Source organism: Synchiropus splendidus, chromosome 8 (assembly GCF_027744825.2).
Source record: "Synchiropus splendidus isolate RoL2022-P1 chromosome 8, RoL_Sspl_1.0, whole genome shotgun sequence".
In the NCBI taxonomy this organism is placed as follows: domain Eukaryota; kingdom Metazoa; phylum Chordata; class Actinopteri; order Syngnathiformes; family Callionymidae; genus Synchiropus; species Synchiropus splendidus.
The window spans coordinates 4,529,401-4,550,943 of NC_071341.1; the positions used below are offsets into that span (position 1 = coordinate 4,529,401).

Consider the following 21,543-nt stretch of genomic DNA (forward strand, 5'->3'; position numbering starts at 1 on the left):
TGGCTAAATCAGGCTAGAATTAAGGTTTTAGAATGGCCTTCCCAAAGTCCTAACTTAAACCCCATTGAGAACATGTGGACAATGCTGAAGAAACAAGTCCATGTCAGAAAGCCAACAAATTTAACTGAACTGCACCAATTCTGTCAAGAGGAGTGGTGAAAGATTCAACCAGAAGCTTGTGGATGGCTACCAAAAGCGCCTAATTGAAGTAAAAATGGCTAAGGGACATGTAACCAAATATTAGCATTGCTGTATGTACATTTTTGACCCAGCTGATTTTGGTCACACTTTCAGTTTACCCATAATAAAGTCATAAAAGAATCAAACTTCATGATTGTTTTTTGTGACAAAGAAGTATCTGTTCCAATCATTCTATCAGAGAAAAATCTGATTTGTAGAAACTCAAGACAGCCATGACATTATAAGTGTATGTAAACTTTTGACCACCACTGTGTGTGTATATATATATATATATATATATATAGACTCGCTGTCTCATCTGGTTGTCTGTCAACACGTCACGTCTCATCATCCTCACACTTCAAGACGCATGTTCTTTGTTTGTCCCTTGTCCCAATTTCTGCGTACTCCTGGTTTGGTGACACCTGTGGATGTCCTGGTCTTGATCATGTGTTCGTGTTCATTAAACAAGTTTCATTCTAAATTTGTGTTAGTCTCTCTAATTTTAAAGCATGTTTAACTGTAGTACATTTGGAACCACAGATGCAAGCGTTCTTAACACAGTGATCAGTAATGTTGTACAGCTATGATTATATATCGAAGATGTAAATTGTTTGTCAAACAAGGCAAGCATATCATTTATTCTACAGCATAACGTCAACATAGAAATTATTTTTATGTTATATACTGAACTGTACATCTGTTACGCGTTATCTAGTGAGGAAAGAGGTCCAGTGACGTCACGTAGCACTTCCCGCTGCTGAGAAATCGAAACTTAAGAGGAATAGAAAACACCCCTGGTCGTCACTCGCTACGGCTCCGTTACACTCAAAGATCATGGCTTTTCCGCAGCAGCAGCAGCACCCGTTTTACAACCCGGTGAGTATACAGCTTTCACTACACTTCGATGAGGTCACGCAAAACAACTGATTTTTTTCATCGTCGCACTGTTGTTGTTCTTTTTCGAACGCCATGAACCTCGGAAGAAATGAGGCTGAAGTTCATTTAGAAAATAACATTGGTCGGTGGTTCGACTCCTAGTTTGGATTCAACTCAGTGTCTGAAGTTCTAACAGTGGAAAAGCTTATAGCACCGTTCCACCCGGAGAGAACCGGCACAGTGGAAAAAGTGACATATATGTGGAGTTTATTGGTTCTCCCCGAGCTTGCGTGGGATGGGGTGATTTCATAATCGTTACCGAAGTCCAACATGAAGAGGAAAGTTGAACTCGTGACTCTACGTCACGAAAAAACGTAAACGTTTTATTTTTAATTATTTTCTAACTCATACACGTCACACGGCCACACACTGTTTGTCCCTTGCGATAGACGGGCGACCTGTCCTCTCACCTCAGCGGCCGGATTTGGCCCCACCATCACCTTATGGATTGCTTCGCACTTACACAGTCACAGATTTCCCAGTACCCGAGAATATCAAGTTGATTATGTGAACAAAGTAAACTAATGTACAATTAGCTAGCAAAAATCTACTCTATTTAGAAACACACAGTAGTACTGCAATGCTATGTTTGTTATACTTCTTGATCAATCGAAACTCCTACACTCCTACAACTCCTCTACATAAAACAGGTGAGTGAAATAAAAAAAGACACTGGAATTATTATTAGTTCTATTTTTATTTCTTTTCACTGTTGAGGTATAGTCTTGATCAATTTCCTCTGGAATGCTTGACAAAACGGTACCTACTGGAACCATTGTTCTATGAAGTGAGCAAAGCCCACCGAGGCTTTGGCGGGCCGGCGTTCAAAACAGACAATGTCAGCTGTGTGATGGGGAAAACGCGGGCCAGAGTAAGACGGGCCTGACCCGAGACTGAGTACAGCATGACCCCCAGGATGGTAGTGCTCTGACTGGCATGCTGCTGATTTTGTACACTATTGTGTACTATTCTGTAGCGTGTCGGCATTGTTGTGAAGAGGTGACCTTCGAGGAAAGAGCTGAGGCCGAATGGTAGTGAAATTTCTCCAAAAATCCACATCTGACTGAGCAGGAATTGGCCAGTTGCATAAACCATTAACTTCCTCAGCTGTGTGTGAGGCACTTCACACAGCTCACACAACTTGATGCTGTGGGGTCGTGGGAAAAGTAACTGTATCAGTGTAGCGCAATCCATATGGTGATGGTGGGACCGAAGCCTAATCTGGCTGCTGGTGCGAGAGGTGGGCGAAACTCCGGACTGTTGCCCGTTTATTGCACTGCACAAACAGACATATTTAATAATAAATAAAAATAAAAACATTTATGTACGAGGATGAAAGGAAAAAAAAGTAAGTAGTAAGTGGGTGTGGTGCCTCTTCAAAATGAAGAGAAAGCTGTAGACTCACCGGGGTGTAAAAGGGTTGCAGAGTGACAAGCAGGGCACTTCTGTTTTCTATACCTCTTAACTTTCGATTTCTCAGCAGCAAGAAAAGAGCTACGTGACGTCACTGGGCCGTGGTGGACCAGTGGTTCTGAGACTTCCTTGCTGACTAGACAGAACAGTACAGTATTTGATAAATAATTTCTCTGTTGACTAAATGAAGGTTCAAATGCATGTTTAGGTCCTGCTTGACTAATAATTAATGTGTTTAGAATATAGTAATTTCCGATTAAAAATCTGGTCCCAGAGTGAATAAATTTGAAAATACTGGCTTGCTCTCTGTGTAAAGCTGATGTGGATTTTTGGAGAAATTTCACTACCATTCGGCCTCAGCTCTTTCCAGTCAGTATTTTCAAATTTATTCACTCTGGGACCAGATTTTTAATCGGAAATTACTATATTCTAAACACATTAATTATTAGTCAAGCAGGACCTAAACATGCATTTGAACCTTCATTTAGTCAACAGAGAAATTATTTATCAAATACTGTACTGTTCTGTCTAGTCAGCAAGGAAGTCTCAGAACCACTGGTCCACCACGGCCCAGTGACGTCACGTAGCTCTTTTCTTGCTGCTGAGAAATCGAAAGTTAAGAGGTATAGAAAACAGAAGTGCCCTGCTTGTCACTCTGCAACCCTTTTACACCCCGGTGAGTCTACAGCTTTCTCTTCATTTTGAAGAGGCACCACACCCACTTACTACTTACTTTTTTTTCCTTTCATCCTCATACATAAATGTTTTTATTTTTATTTATTATTAAATATGTCTGTTTGTGCAGTGCAATAAACGGGCAACAGTCCGGAGTTTCGCCCACCTCTCGCACCAGCAGCCAGATTAGGCTTCGGTCCCACCATCACCATATGGATTGCGCTACACTGATACAGTTACTTTTCCCACGACCCCACAGCATCAAGTTGTGTGAGCTGCGTGAAGTGCCTCACACACAGCTGAGGAAGTTAATGGTTTATGCAACTGGCCAATTCCTGCTCAGTCAGAAGCCAACCTGATGCAAAAATTGGAGTTGACCAGGCGCAATTGGACGCCACGTTGTACAATGTATTGTTCACATATTTTTGTTTTTTTTTGTTTTGTAAACGGTGGTGGTCCTACACTGAATGACTCCCTGGGCGAACCTTCCACCCTTTCATTATCTTTTTCTATTAAAACATTTATACATTACAAATGCTAAATACAAAGCTGAATTAGACTTGTAAATTTTTGGGGAAAAAAAACATAATTTGGGAAAAAAACACAAATTTTATAGGTCCCTATCTATATGGAACATTTTGAGCGAACAGTATTGTGAAAACTTATTTTCCCCTCTTGTTTCCCAGAAAATTCCTTTTACTGGCTCTATCTTTGGTGGCCTGCAAGAGAGCAAGTCCATCACCATCAATGGGCATGTCAGTGCCTTTGCCAAGAGGTCAGCACTTTTTCAGACTGATGTTCTGATGTTGATGTTGAAAATCAATATGAATATGACAAACATCTATATTTCTCCAGGTTCCATGTGAACTTGCAGTGTGGTGCCAGCAACAAGGCAGATGTTGCTCTTCATTTCAACCCTCGATATGACAGTTTCTTTCAAGTTGTGGTGGCCAACACCATGCAGAATGGCAGTTGGGGGAAGGAGGAGAGGAAAAACGAATGCCCCATAGCCACTGGCTCCACCTTCTCTCTCATCATTACAGTCACCCGAAACTGCTTTCAGGTGAGGCACTCCATCACTGATTCACTGCTGCGCAGAGCAGAAAAATGAAGTTGCAAGAAACAAATGTTTAAACAGAAGTAGATTCAAAAGGAGTTTTGTTTGTAACAATTATATGCAAAAATATGCAGGTTTTGGTTTGGTGGACTGTGGCACCCTGCCTATAAAAGCTGTTCACCAATCTTTCTTGTCTATTCAGCTGAATATCAATGGCTCTCACTTCATGGACTACAATCATCGTATACCATTTCAGCGGGTGGACACCATCTGCATAGCTGGGACTGTAGAGATTTCCTCCATCAGTTTCCAGAACGCTGTGGTTTGTTCATTTATAATGTGATTTATTGTTATTATTATTGTAATTATGTAATTTTGTTTTTTGTCTGTTGTTTTGGGCAACTTTGCCGCGGGACCTCGGAGCCTGTAGCTCTAAGCCCAATGGTTCCAACACTACTACTACTACTACTACTACAGTTCGGAATTGATCAGCATGCTGAGCGGATATTGTTTTTACGCGATTGTTATTTCCTAACATTATTTGCTTTTCCATTACAATGTGGAGTTAGATTGGACTAGATTGGATTTTTCTACATTTGAGTGGATATTATCTTATCTTCTTTGTCAAGCATATCTGTATTTTTTTAGATTAGATTACATGTCCTTTATTTGTTCCCAGTTGGAAAATTTTAACCAAGATTGTTGTTTTGGTAAATGCCAAACTGTTTAAATAATTGTAGATTCTACTGTCTCCATTTGAGACATTACAAAAACAAGTATTTGCAAAACAATCTGTAAAAAAATGAGATCGAATGAAATGAAAGGATTAAAATTGGGTTCAATGGGTTCTCTATCTCCTCTGTCTGTGGAAGTGTGTGAAGTTGGTTGAAGCTGGGATAGCTGGTTTGTGATCTTCTAAGAAGCGCATCTCATTGAATTGAATAACATGACAGGAATATTTTTCATATGGTGATCAAAGGAAACATTGGTTTTATATAGACAGATTGGCTATGACTAAACATAAAGTTATGACAGACAGATTTCACTGCCCAAGTAAAAGTGAGTGAATGTGTTTCTACTTTCATCACCAACAAAATACCAGCAACAGTTGATGGAGACTGACATGACTCACAGTCAAGTACATGGTGATGATGAAGCCCCTTTATCCCTAGAGTATCCTGATTCCAGATTGCTGTAATGCAGGCTTTCTGCAGAATTGTAATATATATACATTTAATAAGAAGACTTGAGTAGAGACTTTGTGGAGGGCCACGGTTGGCATTCACTATAGTCTGAGACAAAGTGTTGATCGACACACATTTTGACAGATGTTTTTCACAGATTAGTGCATTTATATCTTTAGTGAGCATTAACCAGGCCTAAAAACATAAACTTTGCTTTAGTAATTGTTTTTTTTTTCCTAAGTGTCCTAGCCAGCCTGGATATCCTGGTCCGCCTGTGTACCCAGGACATCCAGTGTGCCCAGGTCCACCTATGTACCCAGGATTCCCATCCTGTCCACCATTCCCATCTCAGCCAGGGTTCCCACCTCAACCAGGATTCCCCGCTCAACCAGGATTCCCCGCTCAACCAGGATTCCCCATTCAACCCGGATTCCCCACACAACCAGGATTCCCCACTCAACCTGGATTCCCCACTCATCCAGGATGTCCAGTGCCCATGCCTGTGAGTATATTCATTATGTGTGAGTAAACAGCTTTCAGTAAGCTAGACTCTGTCGTTAAGAGGGAATGGTCAAGTGTTCAGGAGTTTTCTGTTGCTTCTGTGCAGACTGTTCCGTATCACAGTGGCATCAGTGGTGGACTTCACAATGGCCGGACTATCTCCATCCAGGGCACAGTTCACCCTAATGCTGAGAGGTATGCTTTCAGCAGAAGCAGTCAAAATAGAATAAATATTTTGCATCCAAAAACCTAAAATGTCTTCCAAAGGGAAAACAAATTATTACATTATTTACCTATTTTACCCATGCATAATCCGAAGGGGAACATATCACCAGCAAAAGTTTTAAAGTCACTAAGCATTAGGGCTGGGTATCGATTCTAATTTCAAGAATCGATTCGATTCCGATTCTCATGACTTAGAATCGATTATCACGATTCGATTCGATTCGATCCGATCTCTATTCAGGTTAGTATTTAAACCATTTTCTGAGCTGTTGGCATGATCACATGACAAGTTACACAACGTATTAATACTAGTATCATATTGACATTCAACAGGAAATTAATGAAGGATTCATTGTAAATGATAATAAAGATCCAGACACAGAAGGCCAGATGTGACTGCTCATGGGACTGGTGCATCATTAGAAATAGGACATTAAAAATTCACCCAAAAGATGCTGCTGTTTAATACTAATGCGTTTTTATTTCATTACCAAAATGAAAAAAAGATATTCTCAGCCATTGAAAATGTAAACAGAGTGCTGGTGACTGACTTCACAGCAACCTGACGGTCATTGGTCAGGATGTAAACAGTTCTATGTGGTCTGTAGTACGTACGACAAGAGGTCCCACTCCTCATCAATATAGTGAGTTGTCAGATTCGTGTAAGATTGCGAAGATGTCCACGTATCACTTGTAATGCCCCCCTGACTGCTGAGTGAAGCTTACTTTTCACGTTTTCTTTGACTGACTGGTGCATGTTTGGGATAACAGACGTTTGCGAGACACCGTAACATAGTGAGGCTCTGTTACTTTCATTAGCCGCCTGAAGCCCTCGTTTCCAACAACGGAAGACGGGCGCATATCTTTGCAAATGAAGCCCGCAATCGCTTCAGTTATTTTGACAGAGCGTGCAGAATTACCCGGTAGTGGTAAAGTTCGCTCGAGTTTCATTTGTTGTGGCCCGGTGGATGGCTTGGACAGGAGCGCTGGGTGATGTCGCGTCACGTGACTCGTAAGGTGGGTCATATTTCCGCAATACTGCAACACTTCCAGTACCTCCATTAGGCATACGTGCTAATTGCTATGCTTTTGTCAAGCGCGTTTTTGGTTTGGTCGCGTCTGAACGTTGCTAGTGTTGCCACTGTGAGGAAGCATGTTGTTTTGACTTTGGTGTCCCAGAGAATATGTGTTAAAACGTAAATTAATTAATCCGATCTTTGGACCTACGAATCGATTTTATGGAATTGATGTACGAATCGATTCAGAATCGGAAAATCGATTTTTTAAACACAGCACTACTAAGCATGCTCGCGGGTAGTGCCAGGCTCTTGTATTGTCTTGTCAGGATCTTTTCATACACACTCAGCAATGTGTTGAAGCAGCGGCCTGCAATGTCCTGTGGATTTCTGTGGGGTGGAATGAAATAATGTGTAAAAGTGCTTTTCAATGACTCTAACTTGGTATTACATACGTAAAAATCATTTTATGTTGTAAATAATTCTGCTGTGAGTGAGTGGGCATGAGGGGGTTGTAACTTGGACAGGTCTACATCATCCGTTTTGTGAGTTATTTTGGGGTGATATCTATTTCTTCATGTGACGCTGAAGTCATGTTTATACATTAGGCTTTCAATTGAAGATTTTGCCTTCTGCGACACATCCTAAAGCCTTACTCTGGACCCAGCAGGTGTTACCCTGGTGTGAAATGTTTGGTTTGGAGATTGATAACAGTCCATTGTATAATTTTGGGACAGGGATGGAGCACCTTGAGTTTTGGTTTCAGTCACTTTTGCCAAGTGATGAATCTTATTTTATTATTTATTTATGTTTTTGATCCCTTGTGAGTTATCTGTTGGTAGGTACCTGTTTTTTTCAAACAATATCAGATAAAACCCAAACTAACCCAATTCTGTTGACGTTTGTGCTGTGTGTTTCCCTACTTAACTTGTGCTCTGTTCCACAGGTTCACTGTGAATCTTAGTCACAATGCTGGTATTGCCCTGCATTACAATCCACGATTCAATGAGAAAACTGTGGTTCGAAACACCATGAAGCAAGGACAGTGGGGGCCTGAGGAACGTGACGGACCCATGCCCTTTCACAAGGGGCAGCCTTTTACGGTTAGAACCAAAGACATTATGAGTCTGATCGATGTATGGGATGTTAACCTTTTTTTCACTTCTAATTATTCTTCTTGTCTTTGCGTCAGAGTCACTGTCTTGAAACCGTACATCATGGCAGGTCTCACTTTGAAACCACCTTTTTCACTCTAGCTTCCCCTTTTCTCTCTCAGATTACAGCTGAGATGTATTTCCGCCTATTCCAACCTGCTTGCACTCATCTCTATTAATCTCTGTCCATCGCGCCGATCATTCCAAATGCATTAATACACATATTCGATGTCTTTTACATCAAGGTACAGGGGATAGACCTGAAGTTAATGTGGTGATCAAAATGGAGGAAGAACGAAGATAAGATAAGAACAAACTAACTCGTGAACATTTACTGTGACCTGTTCTCGGTGTGGACCATTGGCAGAACAAGCTAGGTGGAGATAGAGATGAGAGGGGATAGGTACTGTATATAGAAAATAAAACAAAAAAAACAGATCATGACAATCCATTGGTTTTCACTACCTCTACTCCCAGCAACTTAACTGGTCTTGCTGCCTCTCTCCCACATATTGTCTTGCTTTGACATATCGTCATTCTGCTTCTCTCCATCTTGCACATATACAGTACCTCTATAGCTTTTCCTCAACCTCCTACATTCTCTTATTGCAAATTCACCGTCACCAAAAAGTGATCCAATTACTAATTATTCCCTCAAACAGTAACTTTACCATATACTTGAATTTCAAAGTAACTTTAAGTAAATTTAAAAGTTCAAGTTTGTTATCAAGTTACATTTAGCAGCCAACGACAGCTTGCATTATTTCTACGTCAAATTTGAGACTGAGTTTTTAAAACAATGTAGCTTAAGAACAAACATGAACCCTTTGACGTCAACAACTTAGATTTTTACCTTTATATCTGAGCTTTGAAACCGTTTACCTGGCCATGTTCGGGGTCTTTTATTCAGCACAATCGCAGATATATGATTATACAGTCAATATTTTTTTTTGAGAAAACTGTGGTTCGAAACACCATGAAGCAAGGACAGTGGGGGCCTGAGGAACGTGACGGACCCATGCCCTTTCACAAGGGCACACTAACTTGTTGGAAAATCACTTACAAAAAGCAACATATTGGAGTATGAAAACCAAATTAAAGTGATATATTGCAAGTTATACAATAAAAATGCCGAAAATTGCTAATTATTATTATTATTATTATTATTACTTTTTTTACAAGACAGCCCCAGTTAACTACGAAAGTTTGAATTCAAAAGTCTCAGTGTGTCACGTCTCCTGTTGGCCACATGGTGGCAGTAGCTGCTCGTAAGTTTTTGGCACTGTGACTCGGATCTCGGCGCTCAGTCAGGGCTTTATTTTTAGGATTTTAGAGAGGAAGCAGAACATCACATCCGTATTATTGCTGCCTGCACTGAAGACAAAATACTCTAGAAAAGTCTAAAAACTTATAACTGTCGTTTAACTTGACCTGTCAAGATTTAAATACTGTTTTGAGTCCACACTTTCGACACATTTGCGAGGCTCCTTTTTTGCATTCTTTTGTGAGAGTTGGTGGACCAACACTCACAAGTGACAAGTGTCGTCTCCCACATATGACGTTATGCCCAAAGACACAGTTGAAGAAAGCAAATGTTTAATACTCCTAAATTCCTCCTAATTTGTTCATCATCTTAGGTCGTCCAACAGTAATCCAATTTCCCTCTCCTGCTGTCAAACAACACCAACACAAGACCTAGTTCAGTGGTTGCTGGTTTGTCCAGTGTTGATTTCCAATCCTAATGATTTGCATCTGTGTTGGGGTTGGGAGGGATTTTTGCAGCTCCCAGTATAATTGGGAAGGAGAAAACTCAGGTGTCAGTCGCAATTACAAATTGATTACGAAAAGTTAATAGACACCTGAGTCATATTAACATGAAAATTCAAATTTATGAACATTTCCTGTCACGTCTATAGATACATTGTTTGAAGTGAACATGAAGTCTATTGTAAATGATGGTGTTCTGGTGAATTGATGCTTCCTCAGACAGAACGGAACAAACTTATCTGACTGGATTGGTGTAAAAAATATTTAATATGGGAACAACATGTCCGTTGTGACTCCCAGTGGCAGGTAATTATAAGTAACCTCAATAAAATCTTTTTTTTTGTCTTTCCCAGCTGGTCATCATATGCGAGAACAACTCCTTCAGGGTCGTTGCTAATGGAAATCACACTCACACCTACAGACATCGCTTCAATCGCCTGCATCAGATCACCACCCTGGAAATCAATGGGGACATCAGCCTGACTTCTGTCACAGTGTAGAGATGCACAATGCATCCAATGTGTCACAAAATGCTTCACATCAGTACTTCAAATCCTGTTTGTATTGATGATCTTTGCAATTGTGTTTACACATACATACAACAATATGAATAAAGCCATTGAGATGAACTCAGATTTATCCAAATCCATCCTTAACTTTTACAAGTTATTATATTATTTTGAACACAGACAAACACATGCCATCGACAACAACCTAACTAATTAAAAGTTATCCCCTGTGACTGCCGATATCTGCGATATCTTTTTCAGTCCAACTGAGCTGTGTCAAAGAGTTAAATACATGTACATGTACACTGAGTCGTGTAGTTTATTAAGTTAAAAGTCCTGGTTCCAGACAGCGACTTGGATCATGCCCAAAATTCAATAATGTGTTCCATTAACTGAAATGGCGTTTAAATATGTGAATGCCAAAAATTTAATTGTCATTCATAAAACCCAGATAGCCAATCACAGTATTTTATCTAATGTGAATAATTTTATTTGGCATAGCAGACATCGTAAAATGACAACTGAGACTAACCTCCGATTTCCACCGGGAGGGTAACTGCAACGGCAGTGTAGTTTTCAATTTCCACCAGAAGATAGGAAGATCACGTTCTCCAAGCAATCACACAAGGATGGCTGGTGTTGGTAAAATCTTATTTTGCTCTTCCAGAACTTGCTCAGGAGAGACGACTCAAGCTGGCGGTGTGAATGCTCGAACCTTCTAGCAGGCTCCGTATTCTACTTGAAAAACCTGCATTAAATCATAAAACCGGCAGTCAATGTTTGTCACCTGAAAGAACGGAGAAAGGAACCATGGTGGGAGCTAGGGAATATAGATACTCACTGGATGCTCTACAAAAAGGCATTTCCTGCATGGATGAAGACACCTACACCTCCGAAAGCAGTCACAGCATGCATATGGAACACCAGAAATCATACCACTCCACATTCCATCTCACTCCAAAAAAAAATAAAATGGCATCTGGTGAAGAAATTTCCAATATTGTTATCTTCTCCACCATTCAGAATCTAACATGCAAGTTTGACACTCAAGCTCATCATGTAAAAGCGGTTGAATGGCAACTTAAAGAAAATAGTGTTCCAAAGGTCAAAAAGTCATTGGTTGCCACCACTTTTGCCCTAAAGGGAATAGTAGAAGATGTTGGCCTTCCAGGAAGAAAATGCAGCATTATGTGAAATATGCAACATGAGTATGCAAGATACAAACTACGAAGGTCACTGAGGGTGAATGGGGTCCAAGAAAAGTCTGTGGAACATCTGAAGAACACTCTGGGTAATTATGCACCGTCTGGGACTGAAGTAGAAAGTTGACAAGTCATCCTTAAGTTTTCAATAATCATAATGAGGACTGTTTGAGATCTTATATGGAAGCTACCTGCTGTCTAAAAACAACAAAATTTGCCAAGAGATGAATTTCCGCTTCTGTTAAGAGGACTGTAAAGCACATACACGACTCTGGCCAAAGGCAGAGGAGGCAAGATAAAGAGAAAGCTTATCTGAAGTATGGGTATGCTGTCATTGATGGGCAACATGTATCAGAATAAAAAGTGAAAAATAATGATCCTGGGTCGACCCTCCAAAGGGAGGCGTCTAGGGGGGCATCCTCATGAGATGCCCAAACCACCTCAACTGACTCCCCTCAACACAAGGAGCGGCTCTACTCCGAGTCTCTCCTGAGTGACAAAACTTCACACCCTATCTCATGTCTCCGCCCCTTCCGGTCGTAGAATGTAACCTAACAGCTGAAAAAAAAAATGTCTGGGAGATGAAAGTTATTTTCTGGTCCACTATTCCTCATCACCTGGATCACACATGCGCTTTACCGCAATTGAAATTATAAATAATGATGTGAGTTTCGACAATGTTTGTGGTGAAATTTGATTTATTTGCTTGTGAAAATATGTAATTAATTGCTCTGGGGCTAAGGCCGGTAGAAGCTAGCAAACATTAGCTGATATTATTAAATGTTTACCGTGATCCTGTAGAGCTTGTCCTGCCTGCTGGCTCTCACTTGAACTGAATATCAGGTGAAGCTTCCTATTGCAAAGCCTAGATAAATCTGGCATCTGTTATGTTTGAGAGGCGGCGCGGGACCCAAGTGTAGTGAGGGAAGAATTACAAGCATTATAATTCTTTCATTATATGTGAATAAGTTGAACCTAAATTTTGGTAAAAAGCATTAACGTTTTATTTATATTGCCCCCCATTCTCCCAAATGAAAGAGACACATTACAGAATCATTTCAGCAACTTATCTGGAATAAAAAAATAAATAAAGATTTTAGATCCCTTGGAAAGAGTTGAACATTTATTTTTCAATTGACCTCATCTTTCTGGAAGAACATTCATGTTTGGCTTAAATTTGACACACGTTCATATATCTGATTTTGTAACTCTTGTTATTTTGTTATGTTAATACCATAACCGAATGGAAATACCCTCTCATTTCATTCTTTAGCCAACAATTCATTCGTAACATACTTCACATTGCCTAAAATGCCAAGATACAAGAAAATTGGAAAATATATTGAACATATACTCTTTTCTGTATTTCTTTAATTTTCTTTTTTGTCTATGTATTTGATAGGGGTGCGATTCCATTTCAAAAATAAGCCAATGTATAATTGTTTATTTTGCATCAGTTTGACAATAGCACAATAAATCACGATGGTGGCTATATTCAGGTTTTTATATAACCTTATTTAAACTGAAGCTCTTTTAGTGTCTTGAAAATATTTGTATAAGAATTTCAATTTTCATAATATTATGTTTTGTAATCACGTCGTAATTAATTAATCGTAATTAACTCGTTAAAGTCCCACCACTAGTATTTATTTATTTAATACTTTCTTTCTTAATCTGCCTCTTATTTTGTGTGTATTGTGACGTTCTGGGTTTATCCGACTGTTCAACGGTGACAGGTGAGAGAGGATGGAGCAAGAGGCTGCGCAGAGGAGGAGAGGGAGTTTTTGTTTGGGTCGTGGAGGTGAGCCGATGTACTAATGTTGATGTAATGGTTGATGTGATAAATCGGTAAATCAGAGATCAGTTAACCCACATATTTAGGCTCACCATTCGATTGTGGTTCACTTTTTGTCGCGGACTTGAAAGAACGAATGGGATGTCCGCAGCGGCTGCGAGTGTGTGTCGAGGGAAGTGAGCGATCGATTATGAATAATAATAATAAACACAACAATAATGATAATCATCGTCGTCATCATGATGATACGTCATGATGCAGCACAAGAGTTCAGCATGTTAAACACGGCAGCCTGAATGGTAGGAAGTGCAGGAGAGAGCCCCTCTTACGTGAAATATCTCACATCATGGCCATGGACCGCCGCAGTGGCCAAGACCTAAACTAACAAATATAGCGCGTTGACTGTGCTCATGCGTTGGAACTTAGTTACTCCCTACCTCTGATAGATTGATCGTGAATATATTTTGAAAATATTGATAATGAATTGGACAGACCATAAAATCTGAATAACTGAACGGACATCTTGCAGAGTTGGTGTTTTTACCTGACCAGATGTTTTAAATGAGTCTGTACCCACAGATTGAAAACTGTCAGATTTAGTTCTGAATTCTCTTCTCTGCGGATTCAGTAATACACTGCAAGAGGAAAACGAAATACAATTGCGTCGATCCAGAAGGTCCACTAGAGGGCGGCGCCGCACAGCGTTAACGTGACGTGCAGCCGCGACCGACCACTCTCCGCCTGCTGTTGTTGTAGGAGTCGCTGAGCTGCACCCACTGCCGAGGCACCAGCGGCGCTCCGGTTGACCCGTGTGACTGTGAGTATCCTTGTTTCACACTCAGATTTGTGCGTGTGTCCTAAGTATTCATCCGTTGACTCAGACATTCGTCGTTTAACAGAGGCTGACGTTCATTTGGAAAGAGCCCACAGTGTCATAGGACTGACTGCTGAACCAAAAAAGAGGGCGAACGTTTTGTTTGTGTCTTAATTAGCATAGCTAGCTATCTTAACGTTCTCGAAATCCGCTTGGATTACAGCGTGCTTTATGTTGTGGGCCCTATATGAACTTCACAGTATGTTCCCTACCTGCCTGGTTCTTGTTAGCTAATGTAGCCAGGAAGCTACGTCCATGTTAGCCCTGTCATTGTTGTTGTGCCTGGACGCTCACGCGGACACCTCTCAGTTGCTGGCGTCCACATAATTAGCTGGAGTTAATGCCACTTCGCTTGTTCGACGGATGCGGCAAGTGAGAGCTCAGTATGGTACTGTGCTTATCCATAAAGCCGTTAATCTACGCTGATATTATATAGTCAAAGAGGCAGGAGCTTTAGTGTGTTAACTTGTGTCATCATAATGGCCCATAGATATTTATTCTTTATTGACCTAGTTTTGTGAACCTTTGTCTACCCAGGGTGTGTTGACTCTGTTGGCAATACAAAAGCAGCAACTAAAGGGAAGCACAAACGGTCCATCACAATGTTTAATCTGATGAAAAAGGACAAGGAGAAAGAGGGGAGTAGAAAAGAGAAGAAAGACAAGAAGGAAAGGATGTCTGCAGCAGAACTTCGAAGTCTGGAGGAGATGAGCATGAGACGGGGTTTCTTCAACATGAAGCGGGAGAATAAAAGGGAGTCCAAGAACAAGTTGGAGATATCCAACCCAATTCCCATCAAAGTGGCCAGTAGCACCGAACTGACCCTGACTGACATAGAATCGGATGGTTTGAGCAACAGAAGCAGCATTGTCCTTGATGACCAGCTAAGTGCTGCTAGTTCAAGTGATGACCTCAAAGGGGATGGTGGTGGAGGTCAGGAAGGGCATCGAAACTCAGTTCGAGATCGAGTTGCTCACTTTGGCTCCCTGGCCAAGCAGAATTCTGCACAGATGGGTCAGATGATGAAACGCTTTTCATTTTCTCAGAGGGGCAAAGAGGAGAGCCCTTCAGAGAACTCTACACCTTCTGGCCAGAACTCTGCTGCACCATCCCCTCAGGCTGAGAGTAAAGTGTTTGACATGTTGCGCAAACATAGCCTCAAGCAACATGGAGCACCTCCTGTTGAAAAAGTGTGCATCCCCGAAGTTGTGGGGAAGACATTCCCTGCGCATCTGCAGCTGCCTACTGTCTTGACTCCGACTGCACCAGAAACACGTGAACTGGAACTTCAGCGTCGCAATACTGGAGATTTTGGCTTTTCTCTGCGCCGCACGACAATGCTGGACCGCAGTTCAGATGGCGGAGTTTACAGACGGGTGGTCCACTTTGCTGAACCTGGGGCAGGCACCAAAGATCTGGCTCTTGGCCTTGTTCCTGGTGACAGGCTAGTGGAAATCAATGGACGGAACGTGGAGAACAAGACCAGAGATGAAATTGTCGAGATGATCCGTCAGTCCGGTGACACCGTACGGCTGAAGGTGCAACCCATCTTGGAGTTGAGTGAGCTTAGTCGATGCTGGCTCAGGAACACAGAGGGACTTCGCAGGGAGACCCGACAAGTAAGACACTCTCATTACTCTTTTACCCTTCCAGGGTCATTCTCTATTTGCATTTTATCTCTTATGAGTTGGTACATGCCTTCTACGGCACCAGAATTGGCCATTTAACTCTTTTCGGCAGGGCGGAAGTGAATTTACACCCTTGCTTTCATTTGACGTCAATAGACTCAGTAGAAGTGGCGAGGTCATAATTTCAGTTTCATAAAAAACTCAACCTTTGATATAAGATGTGGGTGCTCTGTGGGCGTTGTGCTTATCTGAGAATTTCTTTATTAAATTCTTTATTAAATTTGTTAAAAACAATTCACTTGGACTACATTTCCCTCATATACCAATACTTGCTGGAATACTAGCTTATTTCACTGTACTCATACTCATCTGGTACTCACTCATGACAGCACACGGTACCTACTACAGTGTTCCCTCACTATATTCCACAGATTCAGTGCATCCTGGCTTATGGGGTTGTCTATTGTACCACAGTTGATGGTGGTTGCCAGCTCTCATGCCACCTCTATTTAGTTATTACCTTATAACAATATTAATGCTGATATATTATGGAGTCCTAGCCTTGACATTTGAAATGTATTATAAAAGACACATAAAAGCACAAGCAAGAAAATAAAACAAAAAAAACAACTATTATTACTCTTTGTATATGCTTCTTTATGGTGTTATTTATTTTATTTAACTGTTGAATGCCCTTTATGACAAGTTGTAGTAACAAGTATTGAAACAGTTCGTCGAATGTTTGAGTGTCATTTGGAGCCAAAAATGTAGCATTTGGAAAAATGTATTTATGATTTTGTGTGTCTTTTTGCCCAAATTATAAAAATAGTTGGTCAAGCAAGGTTAACCACAGTTTAAGCATGTTTGTGAAGGCGCCAACAAAAAAGAGCAAAGCCGGAAGTATAGAATTTTTTTTTTCTCCATGATATAAAGGCAATATCAATGCAAAGGAGGACTATAGGGCTGTCACTCTGGGAAAGGGTGAAGCATACATACATAGATCTTCTATTCCACTTTGTCCTCCAGAGGAGGGTCGCCGTTGGTGCTGTGTCAATCTTAGCATCAACAGGTAATACATGTTCATACCAGACACGTTTTAAGCAACAAAAGCTAATGATTTATGTGTGAAGTCAATGCAGAGCCATGATTACGTTGCTGCACTAAAAGTATATAATAGGAATAGATGGAACGCACCAAAATCAAAATTTGTGGCTGAATCTGCACAAGTTAACGTTCGTTTTTTTATATTTTCTGACATTGTATTAATAGTCCACAATATTTTTTTTAGACATTTTCAAAGAAAATAAATGTTTATTGAATATCCTGACACATTTTAGATAATATTTTAGTATTCTTTGCTTTAAGAAAACAAAAAACAAAAAAACAAAATACTTTACATTACGGATGCACCGATCTGGATTTTTGCTGCCGATCACTGATACCAATCAGCCAGAATGCTGATCATCACCAATACCGATCACATGGATTGACAATGAATTTGTAATCAAAATGATGAGCCCTTCTGTGTTCATTTAGTCATTTTAATTCAGGCATGTTTTTATGTACCTCTTCAATGATGAAAAAAAAAAATAGAAAAACCTTGCAGAATGCAGCAACTTCTCTGTCAGCAGGACAACTGAAAGTCATTTTAGTCGACGTGAGACGTCGGTAAAGCTGCTTGCTGCAGGGCTCAGAGAGAGAGAGGGAGATCGCTCTGCGGAATCATGCGTTTATGAAGGTTCCCACTCCGGACATTGGCAAAAGTTTCAGAGTCAGGTGGCTAAAGAACGCCACATTCGTCACAAAACAGTCAGAGTGGTGGCTGTCACACGTGATCCAATTTTGTGATCAGCAATAACAAGCAGTGATGGGCATTTACCGATCACGCTGATATCAGCCGATCATGATCGGTGGCCGATTGATCGGAGCATCCCTAGTTTACATGTATTCAAACAAAACATACATTACAATACATTACAAAAAAATGAACGTGCATTAAAGGAGATAAACCTACAACAAATGAATTATTTCCCTTTTGGCACAAGTCTAAATGAATTTAATCAAGCGGCTTGCCTTTATATATACTGTTTGAATGAAGGAATGTTTAAGGGTGTGAAAGTTTAGAAAACCATCACAGATACAGAGCTGATACAACTGTATGCTTATCTTCCATAAATGTAAGACGGTGAACAAAACTGTAGACATTTAGCTTGTAGTAAGGGAAAGAATCATTATAAATATATGTATTTTCTTTTGATTCATCAGGGTCAGTCAAGTGAAACAACTGCCCAGGAGACCCCTGTATCTGAAAGTGTTATTGTGGTAACTACTACTGAGTTCACCTCTGCTGATTCTGTTATTTGACTCAGATTTTTGTCTTTCTAAAGTTATTTTTGTACAAATAGATGGGGGCGGGAATTTGGACGCGCCGTTTCAAAATCCTAGCTAAAAGCCTGGTTAAAACAGAGAACTCTAGCTACTACTGTTGAACACTCGCTTAAAAATATTGGCTAAGGTTTTACCAAAAGCATCAGATCACTCCATCACTGCCAGGGCTGAATGATTTAGGAAACTTTTGACCATAATTCGAACTTTTCCTTTTGTTTGTCCTGTGTGTGTATAACACATTTTGTTATTTTTATTTTCATTTTTTTACATAATTTAAGGGTCATCAACCACTTTTTGGGTATGACATTCATTTCAACATACTTAACATTACAGTACTTACTGAAGGTATGATAATCAAAATAGTATGAATGTAAGTTAGGGGAACATTTGACTCAAATTTATTTTCACTGAGCATTTGTACCTGAATTAGACTTGTGTCCATTACTCTGCTGAAGAATTATTGTAAACTATTAGTGAGGCCTGTGAGCGGTATGGGAAAAGAACTGGGATTAAAGTTGAAGAAGTCATTTCTTTGTCTTAGCAGGCTGACCTAAAACAACAGGAAGCAGGCTTCTCCATTTAGGTCTCACTTTGGTATTTGTGGAATTTGCTTTTGAACAAATAGGCCACATCCTGACATCTCGCCTCTAGTTTTCTCTGCTGGAGGAAGAGGAGTGAACGTCTACTGTTGTGGGGTTATAGTTGTGGAGAATTAAATGAAATTATCTTCACTGACATATTTGTGTCTTGTTTTCCTAATGTATTATCCCACTACATTAAATGTCCATTTCACAGAGCTGGCCGTGTATTTAGATACCTTATGATGCGGGTTATTAACAGTAAACGTTCTTCGGGGTTTCCCATAGCAGCCGGGCGATGTGGCCTAAAAACAAGATTTTAGAAAAATTTGATTCACAATATATTTTTTATTCATATATTCTGGGAAGACAAGTGAGTGATGACTCACTAGTTTTCTTTTTATTCCATTAAAAATCAATCAATCAATAAATTAGAGTAATTAACTGGAATTAAAGTACCAGCTGGCGCCACTACCTAGGAGCTCTCCCTTCTCCTGCTCTCTGCTGATTTTTTTTCTCAAATGCAGTACAGGCGAGGCTAGTTCAGAAAAATAGTTTGGCCTACGTAGAGCATATCTGGGGTAGGTTGATAAACCCAGTCTTTTCCACTGTGTATATGGGTACCATATCTTTTGTGACGTGCAAAGCGACAGCATCACTGATCACTCTTTTGTTTTATTTATTTTTTATTTTCACCCAACTGTCAGAACAGTAATTAATAAATAAACAATGATGAAAACTGCAATTGAGTGAAAAGAAATGTGCATAAGAGCATTCCTTGAGCTCTTTAGAATCCTGTGGTGAATAAATGAAGTGTACCATGTCGTTATGCTGCACCAAACTCTTGTGATGTGAGAAATGAGTAATGCTTCAAACGTTAAAGCATTGAATTTACTGTTCAGAAGTAGTGACTAATTCATCACCTATTGGTGCCGACTCAATGGGCACACTTTCAGAGCACACATGGGACACTAATCTCTTGTTACTCCCATCCAAGACGCCACATTTCAGAGCAACATCTCTTCCAATGGTGTTTCCTCTACTACTGCCTTGCTTTCTTTTTTTAACACAAGTTTTTCTGTGTCGAAGATTATAGAAGAACGTAATAATCACACGCCTCAACAAATCATTCGAAAAATCTTTTGCCAAGATGTTTCATGTTTCTTTTTAGCTGCTCTAGTCTAAGTTGTGTCAGCAAAGCCACGTGTTTAAGAGAGAAAATCTGTTGCATTGCCTTTCCTTCACTATTACTAGGTGTCTGCTCTTCCAATCTTCTTAGCAAAAGTTGAGTTAACTATGATGGTGTTTGTGTGTAGTGCATCTGTGGGTGTGTGAGTTACAGTCTAGTATGGACAGACTTGACAAGGGTCAGGAATGTCATATAACAAGTTTTCAGTAATGTTATGAGTCACACACACACTATGTGTTGCTTGCACTGCATGTATTTTAATAAAAACGACACTGGAAATTCACTGGAAAATGTCTTGGCTAATGGCAAGTGCTTGACTGTGCTGGAAATTGGCATGCAAGACCGTACATGTTTTGAATCCCTGGGCTGCAGTTTAGATGTCATATTTTCATCATTTGGTACCTGAGGGTATGTTAGAGTCATTGTTTCCATGTGAGGGATTGGTGTTTTGGAAATCATGTTTGAATATAATTGTTTAAATATAGAGCCTTCGGATGTTCTTTAAGTAACCCCTTAAGTGCTACTGTTGCAAAATTACAAGTTGCATAGTGTGTATCAGAGGTTTACTCAGTGATTTTAACCCACTCAGATTCTGAAGAGGAATATTAAACATTTGTGTAACTGTTAAATGTGAAATGACTGCACTGTAAACGCCTTTCGTCATTGTTAATGTAACACCACTGGTCCAAGCGTGACATTCGGAACGCGAAGCTAATTGCCCAAGAAATAATCATTGATCACCTAGCTAGATGACTAGCCTTTCTCGGGTGTTGTTTATGTGGAGACAGAAATGATCGACTCCGTTGCCGTTTTGGAGACGGGTGCAACGTTTGTTAGCCACCTGAATCTGAAACTTTTGAAAATATCAGGTTGATGTTTTCACATAGTTTACTCAGGAGGTCTCATCATTTTGATTACAAATTCATTGTCAATCCATGTGATCGGTATCGGTGATCGGTCGTGATCGGCACTCTGGCTGATCGGTATTGTTGATTGGCAGCAAAAACCGGAGCGTCCCTATTGGGAACACTTATAGCCAATAAGCAATCCAACTTCACAGTCGAGCTCTGGGAACATTTCACCATCCAGATGTTCCAAATGAGACTAGGCTCTTGCAGTAGTGCTTGTAGGTATGTGAGAACTGTTTGCAGGAATATAATGTCTTATGTAACAGGTCGGTAGTTTGATTTTGGGGTTAAATTTGACCTGCAGTCCTTTCACCACCTTAGTTTTGGAGGTTATTGTCGACGCCTTGCGTTTGACTGGGTC

At 40.2% G+C, this 21,543-nt stretch overlaps 2 protein-coding genes across 13 annotated transcripts in view; both read left to right on the plus strand.

The window, feature by feature from the left end:
* The first annotated feature begins 911 nt into the window (after positions 1–911).
* On the plus strand, positions 912–10,746 carry LOC128764087 (galectin-9-like). Its single transcript, XM_053873538.1, has 8 exons — positions 912–1,059; positions 3,894–3,982; positions 4,063–4,270; positions 4,467–4,586; positions 5,690–5,950; positions 6,056–6,144; positions 8,137–8,293; positions 10,465–10,746. The coding sequence occupies exons 1-8, from the start codon at positions 1,018–1,020 to the stop codon at positions 10,609–10,611; spliced, it is 1,113 nt and encodes a 370-aa protein (XP_053729513.1). The 5' UTR covers positions 912–1,017; the 3' UTR covers positions 10,612–10,746.
* Positions 10,747–14,340: 3,594 nt separating this feature from the next.
* The window catches only part of myo18ab (myosin XVIIIA b), a 62,377-nt gene continuing 55,174 nt past the window's right edge, over positions 14,341–21,543 (plus strand). For 8 of the 12 annotated variants that reach the window (XM_053872019.1, XM_053872020.1, XM_053872022.1 and 5 more), the window contains exons 1-3: positions 14,341–14,434; positions 15,029–16,110; positions 18,385–18,441. In XM_053872019.1, the coding sequence (XP_053727994.1) occupies positions 15,094–16,110; positions 18,385–18,441 (1,074 nt within the window). In that variant the 5' untranslated portion in view covers positions 14,341–14,434; positions 15,029–15,093. The remainder of the gene's footprint in view (positions 14,435–15,028; positions 16,111–18,384; positions 18,442–21,543) is intronic. The other 4 variants (XM_053872021.1, XM_053872023.1, XM_053872025.1 and 1 more) reach the window with 1 other exon arrangement.